At 40.1% G+C, this 22,826-nt stretch overlaps 1 protein-coding gene across 1 annotated transcript in view; it reads left to right on the top strand.

Moving 5' to 3' along the window:
* Nucleotides 1-22,740, top strand: part of LOC131230522 (uncharacterized) — a 54,723-nt gene extending 31,983 nt beyond the window's left edge. Inside the window, exons 2-3 of the mRNA XM_058226434.1 lie at nucleotides 17,648-17,667; nucleotides 22,242-22,740. Of these exons, the coding sequence (XP_058082417.1) occupies nucleotides 17,648-17,667; nucleotides 22,242-22,567 (346 nt within the window). The 3' untranslated portion in view covers nucleotides 22,568-22,740. The remainder of the gene's footprint in view (nucleotides 1-17,647; nucleotides 17,668-22,241) is intronic.
* The last annotated feature ends 86 nt before the right edge of the window (nucleotides 22,741-22,826 follow it).

The following is a 22,826-nucleotide window of genomic DNA, read 5'->3' as shown; positions in this document are numbered from 1 at the left end:
AGATATGAGTGATTGATGGCTTGATTGATGGATTGGACAATCTTGGGATTTGTACAAGTGAGGCCCGCATGTGTTACGTGCCCCACCTCGAGTGGTGCCAAAACTGCAGCTTCTAATTTAGGGATTGCAATGGGGCATGTTGCGTGGTGTAGGAATCGTAGCGCCCACGCAGTCGCTAGGTGTTCACAACCCCAAGTGTAGGGTTGCGATGTAGTAATAATCTCGGTAAGACCGAGGTCGAATACATAGGGACTAATCTTGTGTGTATTATGAAAATAACTAGAACTAGAACTTGAACAAGATTTAAACCTAAATCTGGAATAAGAGGGAGTAATTGTAAAAATTGTTGATTAAAACTTAAGAATTCAAAGGTGGGAACTAGTGTGTCAAGGATCTACTTGTAGCTATCAGGATATTTCTTACTTGATTCAAGCAACACAATTGGAATTGGAGTCCTATCCTATCCAATTGGAAGATATATCAATACAATCAAATTTAAACTTTCATTGACCTAATTCTCAATGGATGAGGATTGTGAGGATTGGAAGGGATTCAATCACCCTACCATGCCCAGGAGATGATGGTGAACAATAGGATTTACCAATTTCACAATCACAAAACAGGAAAAGAAGATATTGAAAGCTATCATAACATCTATTGTAATTTGAGTCATAATAAATCATAGAAAATTGAAAATATTCTTTTAATTAATATTAAATTAGAATCAAAGAAGTTCAACAAGAATAAGAATCAAAGCAAGAAAATCATCCTAATATGCTACAAGTTTCACCTCTTAGCCCTAGTAAAGAGGTTTAACCAACCATAGACATAATTGGATCTAAAACCATAAAAGAAAGTATTAAAAATAAACTAGGAAAGAAGAAAAACTCTTGGGAGGCTCCTTCACCCTTTGACTCTGCTCCTTGAAACCATATATAGCCCTAAAAGTCCTTAGGAAACTCCTATTTATAGTCTTGTCCATGCAAAATTGCCTTAAATTTACGCAGTATGCGTAACTTTGTGTAATGCGTTCGATGACATCGAACAACCTTCGATGTCATCAAGCGTAAGATGAATTCTTGGGGTCGCGCCTTTACGCACTACGTAAGTTCTTTCACACTGCGTAAGTTCTTGTGTCATCGAACCTTCCTTCGATGTCATCGAGCAGACCTTCGATGCCACGAAGGGTCTTCAATCCATCGGGAATGTATTCAGAACGGTCCAACGAGTTGCTTCAGAGATCTCCATAAATCACGATGCCATCGAATGGTCTTCGATGTCATCGAGCAACTCTTCGATGTCATCGAGCATGTCTTCAAGTAATTGAAAATTGCATCCAATATGTCCAACAATCAAACTTGATTTCATGTAATACTTCGATGTCATTGAACTGATGTTGATGTCATTGAACATTGTCCTCGATGTCATCAACCGGTGGTCGATGACACAAATAGTTTTGGTTCTGTGAATTTTTGTACTTTGCATTGCTAACTTCCTTCCTTCTTCACTTGATTTTCTTGGATCTTGAGGTCTTGAAATCTTCAATCTTGGTCTCCAAAGATTCATTCCTTGCCTTGGTGATTCTTGAGCACTAAATCCATGCTTTTAACATTCTTTTCAATCTCAGCTCTCAAACTCACCTTGCAACACAAACATATATAAAGTATACCATTAAGCAGTATCATGTTCATAAAACTAAGATATAAATGGGGGCAAATATGCAATATTTGACACTCAACACTAAGGGCCTGTTTGATTTTTCTGCTAAATTGTAATTACCATGTAAATAGGTAATAATTATTTACCAAGGTAATTACTGCATCTTTCCCAATGCAGATGTGACAAGTTACTTTTTTAACACTTAAATCGAGAATTTTATGAAATTAATGTGGGGCCCATCGTGATGTATGTGACTTATCTGCAGCACTCATTTGTTATGTCAGCTGAATTTAGGGCATGAGCAAAAAAAATGAGGCAAATCCAAAGCTTAAGAGGACCACACCAAAGGAAACAGCGGGAATCAAATGGCTACCATTAAAAACTTTTTAGGGCCCTTAAAAGTTTTTGATTAAGTTGATATTTATGTTTTTCCATTATCCATGTCTGTGTGACCCTATGAATGGGTTAGATGATAAAAAAAAAAAAAAAACCTCAATGTGGGCCCAATGAAGGAAATAACTTTCAACGATGGACGATTTAAGACCATTGTTTCCTTTCATGTGGGCCAATTGAGCATTGGATCTGCCTCATTTTTTGGCTCATTCCCTAAAATGTTCAAATAAAATAGATGGACAATGCGGATATATTATATGTACATTATAGTGGGGTCCACAGATTTAAGTCAACACTTTTGTATCGATTTTTTAGGTGGAATTACTCTCACATTTTCAAACAAAGTGAAAAAGTAATAATTACTTACCAGGATTTACAAGTATCATGAAAAATTAAACAGGCCTAAGGTAAAAGTCTCGGGGTATTGCAGTACTAAAATAGGGTCGCGATAAAAACTCGTCGATCTGGTCTACCAAAAACACACCAGTGCCAAGGTTGAAGCGTATAGAAGGTCCCACTAGGTTACAGGTCTTATAGGCTGTGTTTTTCTTCTTTCTTGTTGGCTTTTATGGGTTCAAAAAAAAAAAAAAAAAAAAAAAAAAACCCTAACAAGCAGTAATTAGGAGATCCAGCTCGTTACGCCCTTTGGGAGGAGATTTTTCGTTTGGGTATCCGTTTTTGGTGGCCTTTGAAGGGTTCTTCCGGTGGACAGGTACAGTTTTATTCTAATGTGTTAGGGTAATGGAAGGGCTGCCTGAAAGCTCCGATTGCCGGATGCGGAGCTGGAAATCGTTGGATCAAGTCCGTTGACGTTATTCAGGACAAGTCGGGGTTTCTACCTTCAATTGTAGTCAAGGATTTCAGGTGTGGTTTTATCACATTTTAGGCAGTCGATTCCAAAGTAGTGTCTTAGATTTAAGTGGGGCCCATGTCCTACATGATTGGACAAAACGGATGGATGGGGTGGATTCTCACAAAAATCACGGCGGGCCCCGCCTAGCTTCCTGCAAAACGAATGGATGGGGGTGGATTCTCACAAAAATCACGGTGGGCCCGCCTAGCTTCCCGTGGGAAGTTCTTGCGAAAGGCTTTCCTGGCAATCTGCGTCCCCATGTGACAAACAAATACACACCTTCTATACGTGCTTCTGCACAAACTAACATAGGGCCCACTGCAAGTGAAGCAGGCAATTACAGGTTGCCGCAGTGAAGACGTAGCCGGCCATCGGTGCCACGTGGATCAATAAAACAGACCCACTACAGGAGGTAGGCCCCACCATGAACAGTCCTCGGACGTTCCTCTTTCCTCACCCTTCCAAAAATGGCAATGGATGCAAACTGATGACCGTTTTCTGATTTATCTCCATCTAGATTGAATCGCTATGATCGTTCGCCCATGGCCATGGCGGATGTAACGGTGACAATTATCTCTGGCATGTCAATTCACTTTCAGGAACGCAAAACCTAAGCGCTCGAATGCTCTGGCCTCCTGCACGTGGTAAGGTGGGAGACACGTGCAGGATCCAATCCTCTCATCACGAAGGTCCTACCTTGCAGAGTTGTTCTTCACATAATAAGGGTAATATGATCTGTGGGGGACGTTCATTTTCCTTATTGTCCATGTTCAATGTACATGTGTGCCTACCATATGATATAGACGCCCTAATCCTTTCCACATGAAATCTTAAGTGGGCCCAGCCTGACGAACGGTGAGGATCTTTAACATATGCCTTAGGTTTCCACGTATGTGCGAGGGGAGTGCGAGAAACAAAGCACGTCACATTTCTACTAAGATGACAAGCACCTTACGTGGATTGCCTTCCAAAGCATTTCGCAGGTAGAGATGTACACCACCCGGGCCGAGCCGAGCTTTGCCCAACTCATGCTCTACTTGGAGAGCTTGAGTCTTAGCTCGTGCTCGACTCAGCCTTCGAGCTTGGAACAACAGCTCGTGCTCGGGTCGGCCATCAGCTCGGTCTAATTCGAGCCAAGTTCGAGTTGAGTTCGAGTTCGAGTCTTCGAGCGATTTTGAGTTCGAGTTTTCAAGCCGAGTTTTGAGTTCTAAGTTCGAGCTCTGAGCTGAATTCGAGTTCGTGTTATATATTGAGTTTAATTTGAATTTGAATTTGATTATCAAATTGGAGTTCGAATTTGAACAAAACAATAAAATATATAAAATACATAATTTACGATTAAAAAATTTCGATAACTACATTGTTCAAAATTATAATTTATAACTAATAACCTTCATAGGAGGAGTGCCTTCCTGTATTGTCATCTGATCCATCCGAACTACTATCTAATTTTTTATATGTATATTGGTTCACTTCCTATGAGTCAGAAGGCAAAGAGATGTTTCCTTCGTACTATTTTACACTTTGAATTAGATTTTTCAAACTTTCTTTATGTGAAGATTTGTATATAGTACCCAACGCCTTATAAAATTCACCGAGATGGGTGAGGAATTTGAATTTGTTACTCTTCTTCTTTTTCTTACTTGTCGTACTCGATTCTGCTTCAACATCATATTGTCTTTGAGGATATTGTTGAAGTCTAGAAACTTCTTCTATACTGCGTTTTAAGGCGAGTTGAAATTATTTTTCCTCTAAAGCTTTTAATCTGGCTTCCTCCTCTGTATCTTTCGTGGAAGTCATTCGTGTACTAGATTCAGAATCAGAAGGTTTGGATGGAGTGAAAGGTTTTTTATTCGAATCTAAAAGGGCCTGAAAAAGAATTTGGACATCCTTAGGGATATTGGGGTATGGTTTTGAATCACCACCTCGACATGATAAGTGTAACCAAAATTGATTAGTCTTGTTCACAAACTTTGCGCCATACAAACTACACATAATCTTTGTTCTTCCAGACCTTGATGGCGATTCAATTAGGGAAGCGTAGTTCCATATGTTTGTTGATGGGTCAGATGACGACATATCTATACTCAATTTTTAATAAAAAAAAATCAGAATGTTGATAAATAATTTGAACTTGATGTAAGAACAAAATAAAACCAATATGAATATATTAAAAATAAAAGCAAATGAACAGTAGTGAGTAAATAAATATCAAAGTCTTATAGACCACATTCCACCACTTTCATATTTCAAGTTAAACAATATTACAGATCATTCAAATTTCAACTAAAAAGAAAATAATTTAAAAACCAAAACGTTTTCATGTATTTGTTGCTGCAGGTAGAGACTCGTCATGAATCTTAATCTCTTCTTCTTCTTCATCATTAATATCATCTCGTCCCATATCAGGCGCAACCAATCTTCCATACAAATTAATGCTTTAACTGTATTTGGTAAAAGTGAGCTTCAATACTTGCTTACAACCCTGTTCCCTGTGCTGAATGTAGATTCTGATGCCACTGTTGAAATTGGTATTAATAATATGTTCCGTGCCATCATAGATAATGTAGGGTATTTTGATTCACTGACCCTCATCTTTCACCATTCCAACACATAAAAGTCGGATCGCATTATGATTGACTCATTGAGGTACAATTCTAGCTCTGATTCCTTAGTCTGAACTCCTATTTGTTCTTGTGCTAAGTATGCAATGTATTCATTCAACGCATCCTCATTATCAGGTATAGAAACATCCATATCTCTACTTTCTTAAACACCTGCTGCAGGTAAAGTAGTAGCATACGAATTGTACAAATCTTCGAGGGCTTGACGAATCTTGAACGTCTCCATTGCCGCTCTTTCAGGAGGATAAATCTTCATGAAAATAAATTTGACTAAGCCCATATTATAACGAGGATCAAGAGCAACTGCTAAGGATATCAACAAATGACAATTGTCCCAGTATTTATCAAACTTCATCTTCATACAACTGTCATCTGGTGTATGAAATCTGGACTCGCACTGACATTTTTCTATAGAGCATCCTTAATCTTCCAAAGAGACGGAAGAAATAGATTCGCAGTTGGATACTTATTCTCGGAAAAAATCTTCGTGCAATCGTAGAAAATTTTGAGGAATATGTGAACTTGTTTTGCTTTGGTCTAATCATCTATGCTCAGCAACCAAGAATACGTTCTGTCACGCACCACATATTCAGAAAATGCAAGCTGTAATTCCATTGTCGTATCTAACATTTCATAAGTCAAGTTTCAATGTGTACACACATCCAACTTCAACGTTTTTTTAGATGGCACATTCAAACGTTGGATGATGTTATTCCGTATACTCAGTCTCGATGACGACCCCCTTATATATTTCACACTTTCTCTTATGTTCTCTACAGTGTGATCAATTACTTTCAGCCATTCTTATACAATCAAATTTAGAATATGGGTACAACATCTGACCCGAAATATTTTTCCATCAAAAAATAAATTTCCTGTTACCCTGAACTGGTTACGTAAACATGAAATGACACTGTCATTTGTTGAAGCATTGTCTAAAGTTATTACTGAAAATTTTTCTCAATGCCCCAGTCTTGTAGACAACTGTAGATGTAATCTGAAATAAGTAAACCAGTATATGGAGGAGGAAGATTACGAAAGTTCAAAATTCTCTTGTAGCGTTTCCACTCTTTATCTACATAATGAGCGATTAATGAAATGTATCCTTATTTTTTATTGGACGCCGTCCATAAATCAGATGTCAAAATTATTCTGGATACTGAAGCCAAAATTTCTTTCAGTTTCATATTCTCCTTTGCGTACATCTTCATGCACTCTCTTTGCACAGTGACGTGGGAGACATTCTTAGCTCGAGGGTTAAGGAATTGACAGAAAGACCTAAACTCTTTACTTTCTATCTTCTGAAAGGTTTTTCTTCAAGAATTATTAATCTAATATACCACTCTTTTAGATTTTCTCTATCAAACTTATGAGTGGACACTACGCCTTGTGAGTCGTTCCTTTCTGACTTAGTAAATGACAACAATTGTTAGCCTAGAGGAGGGAGTCTTGGTCTCTTAGAACATGTCTTCAAATGTCTGTTTAAATGTGTTGTAGATCCTCTTGGAATCTTGTTGTATAACAACTTACAATAATTACACTTTATCTTTGACACACCATTAACTGTGACTTCTTCAAAGTTATCCCACACTGCTGATCTCTTCTTTCCTTTATCTGCAGTTGTAGACGTGTCTCCCTCTACGATTAGAGGAGAAGTGGCTCATGCACCTACTTCGGGGGTATTTGGGCTTTTGTATTGACTAGTCATCTATAAAATAAAGTTCTTGATATGTTATAATCTTCACTACACCGCTCTATATAATTGCAGGATGTAATGCTTATCTTAGTTATTTATGTGGCTATACCTAGACCGCTAGACGAGCATACTTGCTTAACTGTCTAAATCAGTCACCCATTCAAGGTTGGATAGATTTTAATGCTTTCATTTTCTAATTTAAATGCTATGCCGAAATTCTGGTAACATCTCCCCTTATCTCTTCAGAATATATTCATCATATATTTGATTCTCATGTCAAGCATCAACACAAAGTGTAGACATTTGACGACGAAAATAAATGCAGAAAATACATCCAGAGAGAAAAAGGAGAGACGAAACCAGAATAGGTATATGCATTAAATTGGAATAAATAAAGACATTACAATTTATCTAAATCTCAACTGTCTAAAAATGGGACAATTTGAGAATTTATATGTCTCCAAGAATACACTGTATCTATGTCTGGCAATATAAAAATCCTCAAATGGATAATTGATTATCTATCCTTATTCCTTATAGTCTAATAATAACATATAAAAAACAACTTAACTAATTAAAAAATTAACATTTATATCTATTTAAATAAAATAATATCACAGTCACAGATTTACAATTATTACAATTTAACAAATTAAAGACAATTTAACTAAAAAACAACTTAACAAATATCAATTAACAATTTAACACTTAACAAACATAACTTAACTAATAAACAAAAACAATATCATAATTAGAGGTGTATATTTTAACAATTTATAAACAAGTTAACTCAAAAACAACCTAGGCAATTAAATTGTAAATTAACACTTATGTGATACATCTAACCATCACATCATCCAAACCAAATCATCCATAAATCCATAAATTCATCCCATACATCCATCATCCATAAATGATAAATCCATAAATCCATCCCATACATCCATCATCCATAAATCTAACCATCCTCCCATACATCCATCATCATTCATTCAACCATCCTCTCATACATCCATCATCATTTATTAACTAATCAAATAATTCATTCATCAACTAAGCAAATAATCTATCCAAACCAATTAGTCCATACATCAACTATAAGCATTTTAATTTAATTAAATCAATAATACATATAATATTATTAACAGAGGTTCGTCCGAGCCAGTGGTGTCTGACTGTACCAGAGACACCGTTCAACTGTACTATAGGTTCATCCACCCAGTGGTCGCTGGTCGGATGTGTTCCGCTACTCAGACAGACGTTATTCACCGAAAAGGATAGAGTGGAGGATAGGACTCACTTTGGGAGAGGAGATCGTCTAGATAGACGCTGGAAGAAGGAATTTCGAGGGGCGTTGGAGAACGGCGAGAGCATTGGGTGAAGGGAAGGGAGAAATAGGTTAGGGTCGGGTGATTTGGGCAAAAGGGAGGGAGAAATGGGTTAGGGTTGTTGGGTTGAGCGAAATGGGTAGGGTCGGGTGAATGAGGGTTTTTTTTTTTTAACCCTTATATATTCACTTAAAACTGGATCCGAGTCGAGTCCGAGCCAAGTTGAGTCGAGTCGAGCTCAATACCGAGTCGAGCCGTGTCAAGCTAGGTCCAGCTTGGACTCGACTTGAAATGTTCCGAGCTCCCAAAAAATGGCTCGACTTGGTTCGAACAAAGTTTCAATCCGAGTCGAGTCGAGCTTTTTTGAGCCAAGTCGAGCGAGTTACTGAGCTAACTCTGCTCGTGTACAGCTCTATTCGCAGGAGCTTCCTTGAACAGGGAAACAGATTGACTACTCCAATGGCTGGTGGTTGGTGCTCTGTGGGCCCCATAATGATGTATGTGTTTCATCCATTCCGTCCATTTATTTTTCTAGATCATTTTAGGTTATGATACCGATAATAAAGTATATCCTAATCTCAAGTGTACCACATTGCAGGAAATAGTGTTGAATGAACGTCGACCATTAAAAAAAATTTGGGGCCCATAAAAGTTTTGGATCAAGCTGATCTTTGTTTTTTCCCTTCATCTAAGTCTATATGACCTAATCAATAGATTAGATGTCAAATAAACAGTACAGTGGGCCTTAGGATGATTTTAATAATGGATATCCAATCATTATTGTTTTCCTGTGGTATGGTCCACCTAGGCATGTATGACCTAATCAACATATTGGATGTCAAATAAACAGTATAGTGGACCTTCAGAGGATTTTAATGGTAGATATCCAATCACTATTGTTTTCCTATGGTGTGGTCCACATGAGATTTATATCCCTCTAATTTTTTAGATCAAGCCCTAAAATTACCTGTAAAAATGGATGAACGGAATGGATGAAACACATACCTCATGGTGGAGCCCACAGAGCACCAACCACCAGCCACCGGGCTGGTGGTAGGGAGAGTAGCCAATCCGTTTCCAAAATGAGAGGCTCCCAAAAGGCTTTTAATGGTCGACACTCATTCAACACTGTTTCCTGTAATGTGGTCTAGTTGAGATTGGGATATACCTCATTTTTGGCTTCATACCATAAAATGATCTGGGAAAATAGATAGAAGGCATGGATGAAACAAATACATCATGGTGGGGCCCATGGATCACCGACCACCAGCCATTGGCTGGTGGCAGGGGGAGTAGCCAATTCGTTTCCTCTCATTTTTAGGATAAAGCCTTAAAATGATGAGCGCGGATTTGGTACTTCCTCGCCTGTTCTGAGCTCGGGACAGGCGCAGGCTCTAAGGCCACTGAGGATCCACCATGATGTTTTAATTTTATCCAAACCGTCCATCTATTTTTCCATATCATTTTAAATTATTAAGACAAAAATGGAGAATATCAAAGTCTTAAAAGGACCACAAGGCGAGGATTAGATTCCTACCGTTGAAAAATTCTTAGAGACCATAGAAGTTTTGGATCAAAATGATATTTGCCTTTTCAATTCACCGAGGTGTATATGACCGTGTCAACAGGTTGGATGACAAATAAAAAACACAGTGGACCTTGAGAAGGTTTCAACGTTGGGCATCCTTAGCATTGTTGTTCCTATGGTGTGGTCCAATTGAGTGTTGGATTTGTCTTATTTTTTATTTAGTACTCTAAAATTATAAGGCCCGTAACCTAGTCCGTACTGTTCCTTAGGATCCCGCGATCCTCCCGGTCGAATTTTGGCGACCAGCGACGCGTAGATAGCATTTGCGTGCGACCCTGAGTCGCATTCTGTCGACCTTAGTCGACTCAACCCTAGACTTTTACCCTAACGACCGTATCATCGCTGCAGTTCCAAAGCCGCAACTTGCGCACCGATGTGATACCCAGGCTAGGAGTTGTGGGCTCGCGTATATTCTGAAGAAACACCGCGCATTGCAAATCCCGAGAGAATCTATACCCAAATATCACATCAATCAATCAATCACTAGTCAAGTACACAACCCATCACTTCACCCATTACACCCATCCCTCTCTTACACAAGCCATCCACAAAGTCAACTCTTCTTTACAACACCCATCCCTCTCATCTCATCTTTCTTACAACACAATCCCTCTCTCCCATCCATTACTCCATCCCATCTCATTCTCCACCATTTTCCAAGTTACAATGAGAGAAAAATTTTAAGGAGAGAAAGAAGCCAAGAGAGGACCCATCTCCCTACCACCCAATCTCACTATCCAACCATCCACCATCAAAGAGAAAGCCTAAGAGCTAAGGAGTCCAATGAGCTAAAGAAGTAGACCAACGATGGGTGATATTAGGATTTCCATCCTTAATCCCTATTTAAGGGCCCACTTGTGGTGGGACCTAATTGATGTAAGCATTGTATCTTGCAAAGGGGAGTTCATAGTGGCAAAGCTCCCTTCACCACGCCCTCTGTCTCTCTCTCAGTCTCTCTCTCTCTCTCTCTCTTTTGTGATGGAATGTGGCCCTCCTGATCTAGACCGTCCATGTGTTGGGCCCCACCTCACTGCCTGTCCACTTGGATAGGTTTGGATGAAGTAAAAGCACAAATATCAGTTTGATCCTAAACTATGGTGGGCCACTCATGTGGGACCCACCTTGTAATATTTTATCCAGGCCGTCCGTCCAGGACATGGACGTGGGATAGCCACCTTGATGATGTGTTGTATACACACCGTTCATCTGCGGGACCCGCTTGATGAACGTTGCATCCTCACTGTCCAGTAGGGATATACAAATATCAGCTTGATTCAAAGCTGCAGCTGGGCCATGCTGATGTGGGCCCCACGTTGATGCGTGATTCATCCACGTCGTCCATCTGTCAGGACCACTGTGATTTATGTATTTTATCCCACCGTCCATCTAGACAGTGGGGACCACCTGCTGTTTGACGTCAGCATGTCTGTGGGTCTGACCATGAGGAATGTGTTATATCCCAACCGTCCATCTGGACGGTGGGGACCCCACCTATATAGCTGTTATTTGACGTCAGCAGTTCTGAGGGTCTGATCAGAGGTATGTGTTACATCCAAATCGTCCATCTGTATGGACGTCAACAAGTTCTGTGGGCCTGGTCATGAGGTACGTGTTATATCCCAACCATCCATCTGGACATGAGACCCACATGCCACATGAGTGGCGTCCACACAGTCCAGGTGGGACGGTGGGATCCACCGTGATATGTGTGTTATATCCAAACCGTCCATCCACTTTGTGAGCTCATCTTAAGGCTTAAGATGGGAAATAAGACAGATTTGTCTATCAAGTGGACCACATTGCAAAAACCAGTGGAGGGTTGAACGTCTACCATTGAAACCCGTTTGGGGTCACAGAAGTTTTGGATAAATATGAAATTTGTTTTCCTCTTAATTCAGGTCTTTGTGACCTTATGAACAGATTGGATGGATAATAAACGTTATAGTGGGCCCTGTGAATTGTTTAATGGTGAAATCATTATCTCCACTACTATTTGTGGTGCGGTCCAGATTATATTTCGACATGGTTCTTTTTTTGGGTAATGGTCTAAAATGATCTCTAAAAATAGATGAATGGTGTAGATATAATAATAATGTTTTATTCACACCGTCCATCTAGGACGGTGGGTCTCACTTGATGTACATAAGGCCTATGGGTGCGGCCCGATATGATATTTGTGTGGCCCATATGTGTGGCCCATTGTAATGTATGATGAGGCCCGATGTGATGTATATAAGGCCCATATGATGAGACCCGATGTGATGTATATGAGGCCTATATGTTGAGGCCCATTGTGATGTGTTTGTGGCCCATTTGGTGAGGCCCATTGTGAAGTATATGAGGCTCTTGTGTGAGGCCATGGGCGTGTTTGGCTCTATGCGGGCCACTCCTTGGGAGCAATGTTGGTTAAATGTCTACATTGATGAGCAATAATGGTTAAATGTCCACATTGTGACTTCCCTTAGGCCTTTGTTAGGCCCATTCTCATCATTCTGGATTAACCCAAATCATTGGGTCTCATCGATGTTTACATGGTCCATCTATTCGTATTGGGATAACCCAAGATGTTGGGCCCCCATTGGTTGTTAGTAGGATTATTTCTTTTATCTTGGAGTCCATCCAGTACTTATTTGAGCCCTCTAGGGCATTTAGCGGGTTATATGATAGTATGAGAAGGAACCCTTTCCGGATCCTTAGAAATATAGGTAAGCCACCTAAGCCCAACCTTGATATGAGGAGAGTTCATCATCACCGTTGACGGAGGGATCCGTGCTGTTAGGTTTTGTATATCCACTGTTAAGGACCGACCCTCATGTTATGGATCTGTTGTCCATCTATGGACCCTGCCTTATATATAAGCCAATTATCGATGTCGACTATGAGCACGTGCTAATATAACATCATGATATAATATAAGCCATTGTGATGGTATGAGGCCCATTGTAATTGTATTAAGCTCATTCTCATTTCTCCTTAGTGGGCTAACCCAAATTGATGGGCCCCTATTATTATTAGTATGATCTATCTCGCCTTATTGGGCTATCCCAATTCTTTGGGTCCCCATTGATGCTAGTAGAAGTACCTAAACCTGGAAACCCACTCTTAGGCCCATGAGTAAACCATCTAGACCCATCCTTGTTATGAGGAGGATGCATTATCACCTCTGGCCATATGTAGAAGAATCTGTGGTATTAAATTTGGTATATCCACTGTTGAGGACAATCCTCATATTATGGATTAGATCTGCTGTCCTTCTATGGACCCCACCATCTATAGGCCGATTATTGATTACAACTATATTAGTATATACACGAGTATGTGTTAGTATAGCATTATGATTGCATAAGGTCATTGTAAGGTTAATTGTGATTGTATGAGGCTCATTATAATTATATGAGACCCATTGTGATTATATGAGGCCCATTGTGTGATTGTATGAGGCTGATTGTGATTGTATGAGATCCATTGTGATGGTATGAGGCCCGTCGTAATTGTATGAGGCTCATCGTGATCATATGAGGCCCATTGTGATTGTATGATACCATTATAATTGTATGAAATTCATTGTGATGGTACAAGGCCTGTTGTGATTGTATGAGGCCCATTGTGATTAAGGGTGTATATCGGCCCGAACCGAGTCGAACTGGGCTTAACCCGGCCTAGCCAAGTCACCATCCAAATCTAGCCCGAACTTGGCCCGGCTCGGTCACCGGGCCAACATGTCCAGCCTGAACTCGGCCCGGTTAGCAATCGGGCGAGTTTAGGCCGAGTTTGGGCCAGTTTCGGACCTTACAGCAAGTTCATGGGTCGGGCATCGTTCTCACTTCTTTGTCATAAATGGTTAGGGTAAGGATTTAGTTTTTATATATATATATATATATATATATATAAATGGCCGAGTCGGGCCGGGACGAGTTGGGTTTCGGACCGACTCGGGCCGAACTGGGACTTGTTCGAACTCGGCCTAAACTCAGCTTTGAGCTGAAGAAAATGGCTCGTCCCGGACCGAACTCAGTTTCGGGTCGGGCCGAGTCGAGCTTTTTTGGGCTGAGTAGAGCAAGTTAACTAGGCTAACCCTGTTTGTGTACAGCCCTAATTGTGATTGTATAAGGCTCATTATGATTGTATGAGACCCAATTGTGATGTAAGAGACCCATTATGTGCGTGAGGCCCATTGTATGTGTGAGGTCCACCATGTGTAGGTGATATTTGCACACCACCCATTCACCTATACAGGCTATGGGCCGTCTTATACTAGCCCATTATGATGTATGTGATTATAATCATGCTTGGTATACTTCATGATACATGTCATACGCATCATCTGCATGCTTGTTATGAGGAGTGATTGAGCATGACATGTGCCATTGGGCTGGTTGTTTATGGGACTCCTTGAGAGACGGAGTTGCCCCCACATGAGCGCACAGTACGCGCATGTTTGATGCATGACTGGATCGTATGACCCATGCATCTCGCATTTTATGATATGACTACCATACGCCCTAGCGACATCAAGGCCCTGTCCTCTACAGGCATGTCGTGGATAGCCAGATGGGACACCAAAAATGTTTGGTTCTAACATACGGGCGCGATAGATGTCCCTGGATGAAAATCCCTTAACCCCCAAGGCCAAGGGATGCTCCAACGTCTAGACCGAGTGGATATACATGAGCACATAAGGGTCGTATACCAGTTAGGCTACGTCTCCCACTATGTCGTGGTCGGTTGGGAAGTGGTGTGGCCTTACTTGCCTAAGGGAGTAGGTAATGTTAGGATGAGTCTAACCAGCTTGAGGAATAGGTCTACTATCGAAGAACTGAGCCGATATTGGTAGGCGGATAGTGAGGTCTCTTCCACTTACCCAGTTGTGTGCTTGATGGGGCGGTAAGCTGGCATATAGTGTACTAGATCCCAGTGATGATCCATAGACGTACTGTACTGAGATGTAGAGTTGCATATTCATCATTTGACTAATTTATTCATTCATGCACTATCCACTCGGGCTGGTGGTGCGCAACAAAATCATTATATGTACCTTCGCAATGATCAGGATTTCGGTTAGACGCGTGACCAACTTGAGATCAGGAATCTACCACATTGAGCTCAACTATCCAAATTTATGTATGAGACTAGTTTGGATAGAAGTCCCTTGTGATGGACCCCACAGCTTGCGATACTACGTACTATCATCCTAACTTCACACTCCAGTTTGGTCATTTCTTTCGCACCGCATATTGCATTGCATCCTCAACACATAGTATTTGGTTTACTATACTTCTGTATTATTGTATAGCTTGAATGAGGTTGATGGTATTATAGACTCGCTAGGATTTGCATATTGCATTACATCTGCGGCATATGACATTTGGGTTGCTATGTTTTTACATTTATATAGCCTAGATGAGGCTGATGGTATCTGATATTTGGCTCATTATGACTCCGCATTGCATACTCTGATATTGAATGACTTATAGCCTTGCCAGTATTCCACTTACGTTGATATTTGTGTACTTGGCACTTATCTTGTGCACACACATATACCCCCCTCTAAGTTTTCTATAAGCTTATGCACGATAGATGCGTGCAGGTGACGATAGAACGCAGTCGAGCTGAGGCAGGAGCGTGAGGCAGAGCTTCTGGAGCTTTTGACATTTATCTTGTATTTTCCCTTCATGTATTGTACTCAAGTTTTTGATATTAGTGGATATGTGATGATGATGTTGCCTTTTTTATTTGGGGACACTTGTGGTTATGCTCCTTTATTTACAAAAAAAAAAAATTCATACTGAAAATCCTTCTTGCAAGATTATAGGATCATAACCTGGCATATGGGTGTTGAAAGTTGAGAATGGGGTACTACGGAGGCTGTCGGCATCAGATTCGGCGATTGAAAATTTTGTGAGCCCGTTTTCCGAGTTTGGGTCGTGACAAAAATGATATGGAAAAATAGATGGACGGTTTGGATAAAATTAAAACATCACGATGGATCCTCGGTGACCCTCGAAGCCACTGCCTATCCCGAGCTCGGCACAGGCAGGGGAAGTACCTAATCCGCACCCTAAAATGACATGTAAAAATGGATGAAACACATACATCATGGTGGGGCCATATAGCACCAACTGCCAGGCAATGGAGAGTAACCAATCCCTGTTTCCAGTGTTTATATGCCCTATGTGGTGTTCATAAGGTCATTCATTCTTGCATTACTGAAAAATACAAAAAAATATTTACTGTTGCCTCGTAAATGTTTCAACGGTGGACGTTGAATGCTTAGTACACCTAAGTTTTGGATTTAGTTATTTTTGAACTATGTCCTAATTTGACTAAGAGGGTGAACAGGGTGGATGTCCCAAAGTGGGCCCACCTAGCTTCTTGGAAATTCCTACCAAGGGCTTTCGAAGCAATTCGCGTCAGCGGCTATTGGTCAACACGGTTCCGCGTACGCGGAAGGACGCGGATGAGGCCGCGGGCACTGTGGAGCCCACCGTAATGTATAGACGTTGCCAAGTTTTGTGAGTTTCACCATGATGTATTTTTTGTATCCACACCGTCAATCCATTTGGAGAGACCATTTTAGAGCATGAACCAAAGAATGAGTAGATTCAAAACTCCAATGGACCTCACCACAGAAAACAGCGGAGAGAGTGACACACACCATTAAAAACTTCTAAGGGCCACAAAGTTATCGATGAAGCTGATATTTGTGTTTTCCCTTTTTTAATGTATTTTGTAACTTATAAATGGGTTGGATCTCAAATAAACATCATGGTGGACTTTAAAAAGGTTTCAAAGGTGGATGTGAATCTCTCCGCTGTTTTCTGTTACGTATTGACTCATTCTTGGACTCATGCCCTAAAATGATCTCTCCAAGTCGATGTACGGTGTGGATACAACACATACATCATGTGGGACCCATGAAACTTGGTAACGTCTCTTCAGCAGCAGTCACGCCACTCAACCTGTCAGTAGCTAATCCGCTTTCCATCTTTTATATGCACGCTACCCATCCGTTTGGAGAGAAGTTTGAAGCTCAAATAAACCACGTAACAAGAAACAACGGTGATTGAACACTTATCATTAAAAACTTTTTGGTTAATATGATATTTGGTTTCTTATGCCCCCCGCAATGTTTACTTGCTATTCATCTAGTAATAAAGTTACCTACACCTGGACGAAGATAAAAGGCAAATATCAACTCCATCTGCTCCAAGAAGTTTTGGACGGTAAGAGTTTAATCCCCATTGTAGTCCACTTGAGACTTTTATCTTCCTCATTTTTGGGTCTATACCCTAAAATGATATTAAAAAAATGGATGAAAAAAAAAAAGGACCGATAAATAAAGGTGGCCACTCAGAGCTGCTGCCCGTTCCCAGTTGGAGCGTGCGGGGTAGGACGAAATCCGGTCTCGAAGCAATCCGCGTCCCTCTCGGCTATTTATACCACCACTCTCTCTCTCTCTCTCTCTCGTTTATCTCTGCAGATCAAAGCAAGAAGTCCCTCTCCCAGCGCCGTCACTGGTTTCAAAGGTAAATAATAATAATAATAATAATAAAATCATTTTTTCGAAAATCGTTTTCGGATTTTCTGGAAATGAAATGTACAAAATGGAAACTTATTTTCTAGAAAACCTTCTTTTCCCCTTTCTGGAGATTAGGTGGGGCCCACAGTGGACCATCTAGATGTGAGGTCATTTCAGGTCACGATCTCAGAAATAAAGCAGACCCAAATCTCAGGTGGACCATACAATACAATACAAAACAGTAATGATTGAAGCGCCTGACCATTAAAAACTTCCAATAGGCTACCATCACCACAATGTTTCAGTAACGAAAGTGGATTGCCTGTGAACCCGGGCATAGAGATATTCTTGTGTTGAGGCTATATGGGGCCCACAAAGATGTCCCGGACTTCGGTCCATCTGTTTTGCAAGACTAAAAAAAAAAATTACGTAGAGTCAAAACTCACGTGGGCTATATATACTACATGAAACAATGGGGATTGAACGCTTGGGGGTGACAGAAGTTTTGTATTGGGATGATATTTGTCTCTACAGTTTATCTGAGCGGTAATAACCATATGAACAGTTTGGATGGTATATGAACATCATGATCAGCTCAAGAAAGGATTCAACGGTGGATGTTTCTGTTACCACTGTTTCATTGGTGTGGCCCACCGAGAGTTTTGGATCTGTCTGATTTTAAAAGTCATGTCCTATTAGGGTCTTTCAAAAAGGGGTGCGGACTGTCTGTGTTGAAGGCAGAGGAAAATTCGGTGCCATTGGTTCTCATTGGTCCACGTACGTCATGGCCATGGCCTATTACTCAAACTAACAAGATAAACGGGATTTCTCTCTACCAAATCAACATACTTTTAACATCATTGGTCCACGTCATGGCTGATGAATTAAACTAACAAGATACGTGAGATTTCTCTCTCCCAAATCGACGTACTTTTAAAATGTGGAATTTTTTTGTGCCCACAATGATTTATATTTGAATTCAAATCCTCTACTTGCATCACAAAGAATTTTCTATTTTGCTCATGATGATTGATCCCTGTCATCACTGGCATTGTCAGCAGCGCTACATTAAATGCATCTTGTAATAATGTATCCCAATTACATTGTAACCAACATGAATTTTTAGTTTGTGGCAGGCAGAGGATCCGGATTCTTTATGTTTTAGATCCACACCAAACATCAATTTTTATGAGCTAAAAAAATGACACACATCCAAAGTGCATTTGCAGGTGTTGACATGCCGAGTTTGGTGAACCCCGCAATGATGTATGTGTTATATCCACACCATACATAGAGGTGTACACAAGTTGATCCGAGTCGAGCTTGGCACGACTCGACTCGGCTCGGCCACTAGCAGACCTGAGATCAAACTTGGCTCTGCTCGGTCCTCGAGCTTGACTGGCCAGCTCGGCTCAGTTTGGTCAGTAGCTCAGGCCAGTTTGAGCCAAGATCGAGCCGAGTTCGCCTGTGCAGCATTTTCACAAACACATAAACTGCACCTTCAAATTCTCATTGTATGTAAAACACCAGCAACAGTTTTACAAGTATTTCATCAAACACCTTGTAGGCAACATCAAAATCAAGAAAAAAGGATATTTCTTTGATGAAACATACCTTCATTGCCACCCGCCGACACTTCGTTGAGTCATTTCATCAAACACTTGGTGAGCAACATCAATATCAAAGTAACCAAGTCACTGAACTGGTTCGATCCGAGTTCAATTCGAGTTGGGTTTGATCCGAGTCGAGTTGAGCTCGAGCAAGCTCGAACTCGGTTAGAAATTTTTTCAAGCTCAAAAAATCAGCTCAACTTGGCTTGAACTCAGTTTTGAACCAAGTCGAATCGAGCCTTTTCAAGTCAAGTCGAGCAAGCTAACCGAGCTAACTCGGTTCGTGTACAACCCTAACCATACATCCATTTGGCAACATCATTTTAGGTCATGAGCTCAAAAAATGAGGCACATCCAAAGCTCAAACGGACCTCCCCTGTGTGTTGACGTCACCAAGTCATGTGGGCTCCACCATGATGTATGTGTTATATCCACATCGTCCGCCCATTTTACGAGATACTTTTAGGGCATGGCTCAAAAGTGGGGCAGATCCGAAGCTCAAGTGAACCACGTTATAGAAAGCAAGGGTAATTGAACGTTAAAAATTTCTTGAGGGCAATAGAAGTTTTTAATCAACCTAATATTTGTTTTGTTTTTGTATTTTGTTTTCCTTCATCTAGGTCTTTGTGATGTCATAAACACGTTTGATAACAAATAAACATCATGGTAGGCCATAGGAAGGAATCATTGTCCCCACTGTTTTCTATTTTATGGTCCACATGAGCTTTGGATCTAACTCATTTTTGGGCTCATGACCTAAAATGATGTTGCTAAATGGATGTATGGTGTGGATATAACACATACATCATGGTGGGGTTCATTGAACTTGGCACATCAACACTCGGACACCACGCAATCCTTTTCCTGGATTTAGGAGAACGGGTCCAATGGATACCGGATCCAGAGGTGGATTGGTTAGTAGCCTGGTGGTACTCTGTGGGCCCACCATGATATGTCTTTAATCCACACCGTCCATTTATTTTTTCCATATCATTTTATGGCATGAGCCCAAAAATGAGACAGATGCAAATCTCAAGTGGACCACACCACAAGAAAATAATGGTGATTAAAAGCCCACCATTAAAAATTTCCTAGGGCCCACTATAATGTTAATTCACCGTCTAACCTGTTGATTAGGTCATAGAGATCTGGATGAAGGGAAAACGCAAATATCAGCTTCATTCAAAAATTTTGAGGGCCCCAAGATCTGCTCTCCGTGGTGCAATTCACTTAAGCTTTGGATATGCCTCATTTTTAAGCTCATGCTCTAGAATGATTAGTAAAGTTGATGGATAATGTGGATCTAACACATAAATCATGGTAGGGCTAGAGAAGTTTCATACTTTAAATGTTGGGTTGTGCATTACGCAATATATTCGTAAATCTCCATAATAATGGCAATTTTGGAAGTAATTTATTTATTTGTTTTTAGAAGAAATGCGGAGCACATTATGTATTCCCCATTAAACCAGACCTCCGTTGTGGAGAAAATTTCTAGAAAATCATGGAGCCTTTCTTGGATTCAAAGTTAACAAACAACACTTAATGCGATTTTTTTTTTTTTTCAGTGTTAACAAACATGCCCTAAAAAAATTAGGTCTTACCCCAAGGGAAACTCTCCCATCTCTCTCTCTTCAATTCACCTCTACCCCTATACACCTCCAACTGTGCCAATTGGAGGGCAACACTCAGAGTGTTTCCTGTCATGTGGCACAGCTCTAACTTGTAACAGGTTTTCCATTGAGTTTGGTCATAGCCAATGTTTGAAATATCAGTATCGCGATACGTATCACATTCTTGGGATATGGATACATATCGGTTATCGCATGGGATATATCGGTCGTATCATGTAATGTATCGTTATTGTTGGAAACATGGAGAAACATTGGGAAATTAGTCGAATTTTTCAATGAAACTTTAGTGATTGTTAAAAAATATATCAATATATACTTACAAATCAAAACATTACAAAAAAATAATTACACATAATAGGTTTTCTTTGTATGAGGTCCTAAATCTATGCGTTGTCTAAATGAATTGATGCAAGTATATTCAATGTCTATTCATATAATTTATAAATGTAAGAAGACATGTAGAAACACAAGCAATACATTCAAAAAGAAAATAAGAATCACAAGATTAGGTTACATACATGTTTGATTTTATGTTTGGACACAAAGATTGCAAATGATTTGCGAGAAATTGGAAAATTTTGATTTTTTTTTTCAATTTTTTGCAACTTGGCCCCATCTCCTCCAAATCTCAAAATTGAAGCTCCCAATCTAAATATGAAAAATCATGGATTTGTAATAATTCGACACTAATTTAACATGATTTACTGAAAAAAAGGGTCGAAATTCGAAAATGCTTGCTAGATCGAACATGTGGGATATATCGCACTACATGTGTATTTCGTATCGCACAGATGGGATACAAGATATATCGTGGGATATATCATTCGATATCGTCAATATTTAAAACACTGGCTATAGCTTGGGTCCCTCGGGTTTGGGTCTGGAGTGACTTCTTATGGGTTCCAGGTATGGATTTGGGCTTGAAATTCGCCTTGGTTTTAGACTTGGTTCTGGGCTTTTAAGGGTTGACGGATGTGGGCTTTCACAAGTCATATATAGTTCATACCATGCTGCAATTGGTTAGGGTGGGGTGTCTATAAGTACATAGAGTATTGCCACATACATAGGGTCATTGTTTTTCGAGTTAAGACCTACCGAAGATGTTGCCATCATACATCCATTGTGACTAATAAATGTTAAATTCGGTTAAATTATAAGTAAATACAACAAATCGAACATGCATTTTTCAGTATCCAAACAGTGATTGTAAATAATTTTCCTGTATTTCATTTATAGGTAGCATAACTTTTATGCATCCAAATGACTCCTTATCTTTGATTAGTTGTGTTCTTTAAAAAAACAATAGTGGTTGATGGCCATGCCCTTACGTTGCACAGGAGTGGAGGGTGTAACGGTGGACAACAGTAACAACAAGCTAACAGTGGTGGGGAAATTGAACCCCGAGAAGATTAGATCAAGTGTCGAGAACAAGATAAAGAAGAAGGTGGAGCTCGTCTCTCCCCTCTCCGAGAATGATAAGTCTGGGGAAAACAAAAAAGGCAGTGGCAGAGTTGGGGAGAAAGACCAGGCAAACGGAGAATTGATAAATGTGGACCCGAACAAGTACGGCGGCGCGTACTTGGGTATGTATTACCCAATTGAGAACGTGCACCATCCCTCTAATTTCAACCATGAGAATTCGAATGTGTGCTCGGTTATGTGAGGAGAAGGTGGTGGTGTATAACTAGAAGTGTGAATTGTAAGATTGAATGCAACATGTATGATTGATTTATGCATCACTTGTGGAGATCATAAAACTGAATAATTGAATCTTAAATGTGTACCTTAATGGTGGTAGATTGTTTGGATGTGAATCGATGAACTTGGTCTTTCGCATCTTACCCCCTTTTGAAAATCATTTTCAATGAGACTTGAGATTTTTTTTTTAATATGTGCAGGTGTGAGACCAAGATATGTATTTA

This window comes from Magnolia sinica, chromosome 17 (assembly GCF_029962835.1).
Source record: "Magnolia sinica isolate HGM2019 chromosome 17, MsV1, whole genome shotgun sequence".
Lineage (NCBI taxonomy): Eukaryota > Viridiplantae > Streptophyta > Magnoliopsida > Magnoliales > Magnoliaceae > Magnolia > Magnolia sinica.
Note: the sequence above shows the minus strand (reverse complement) of the source record. Positions and strands in the feature narration are given on the sequence as shown.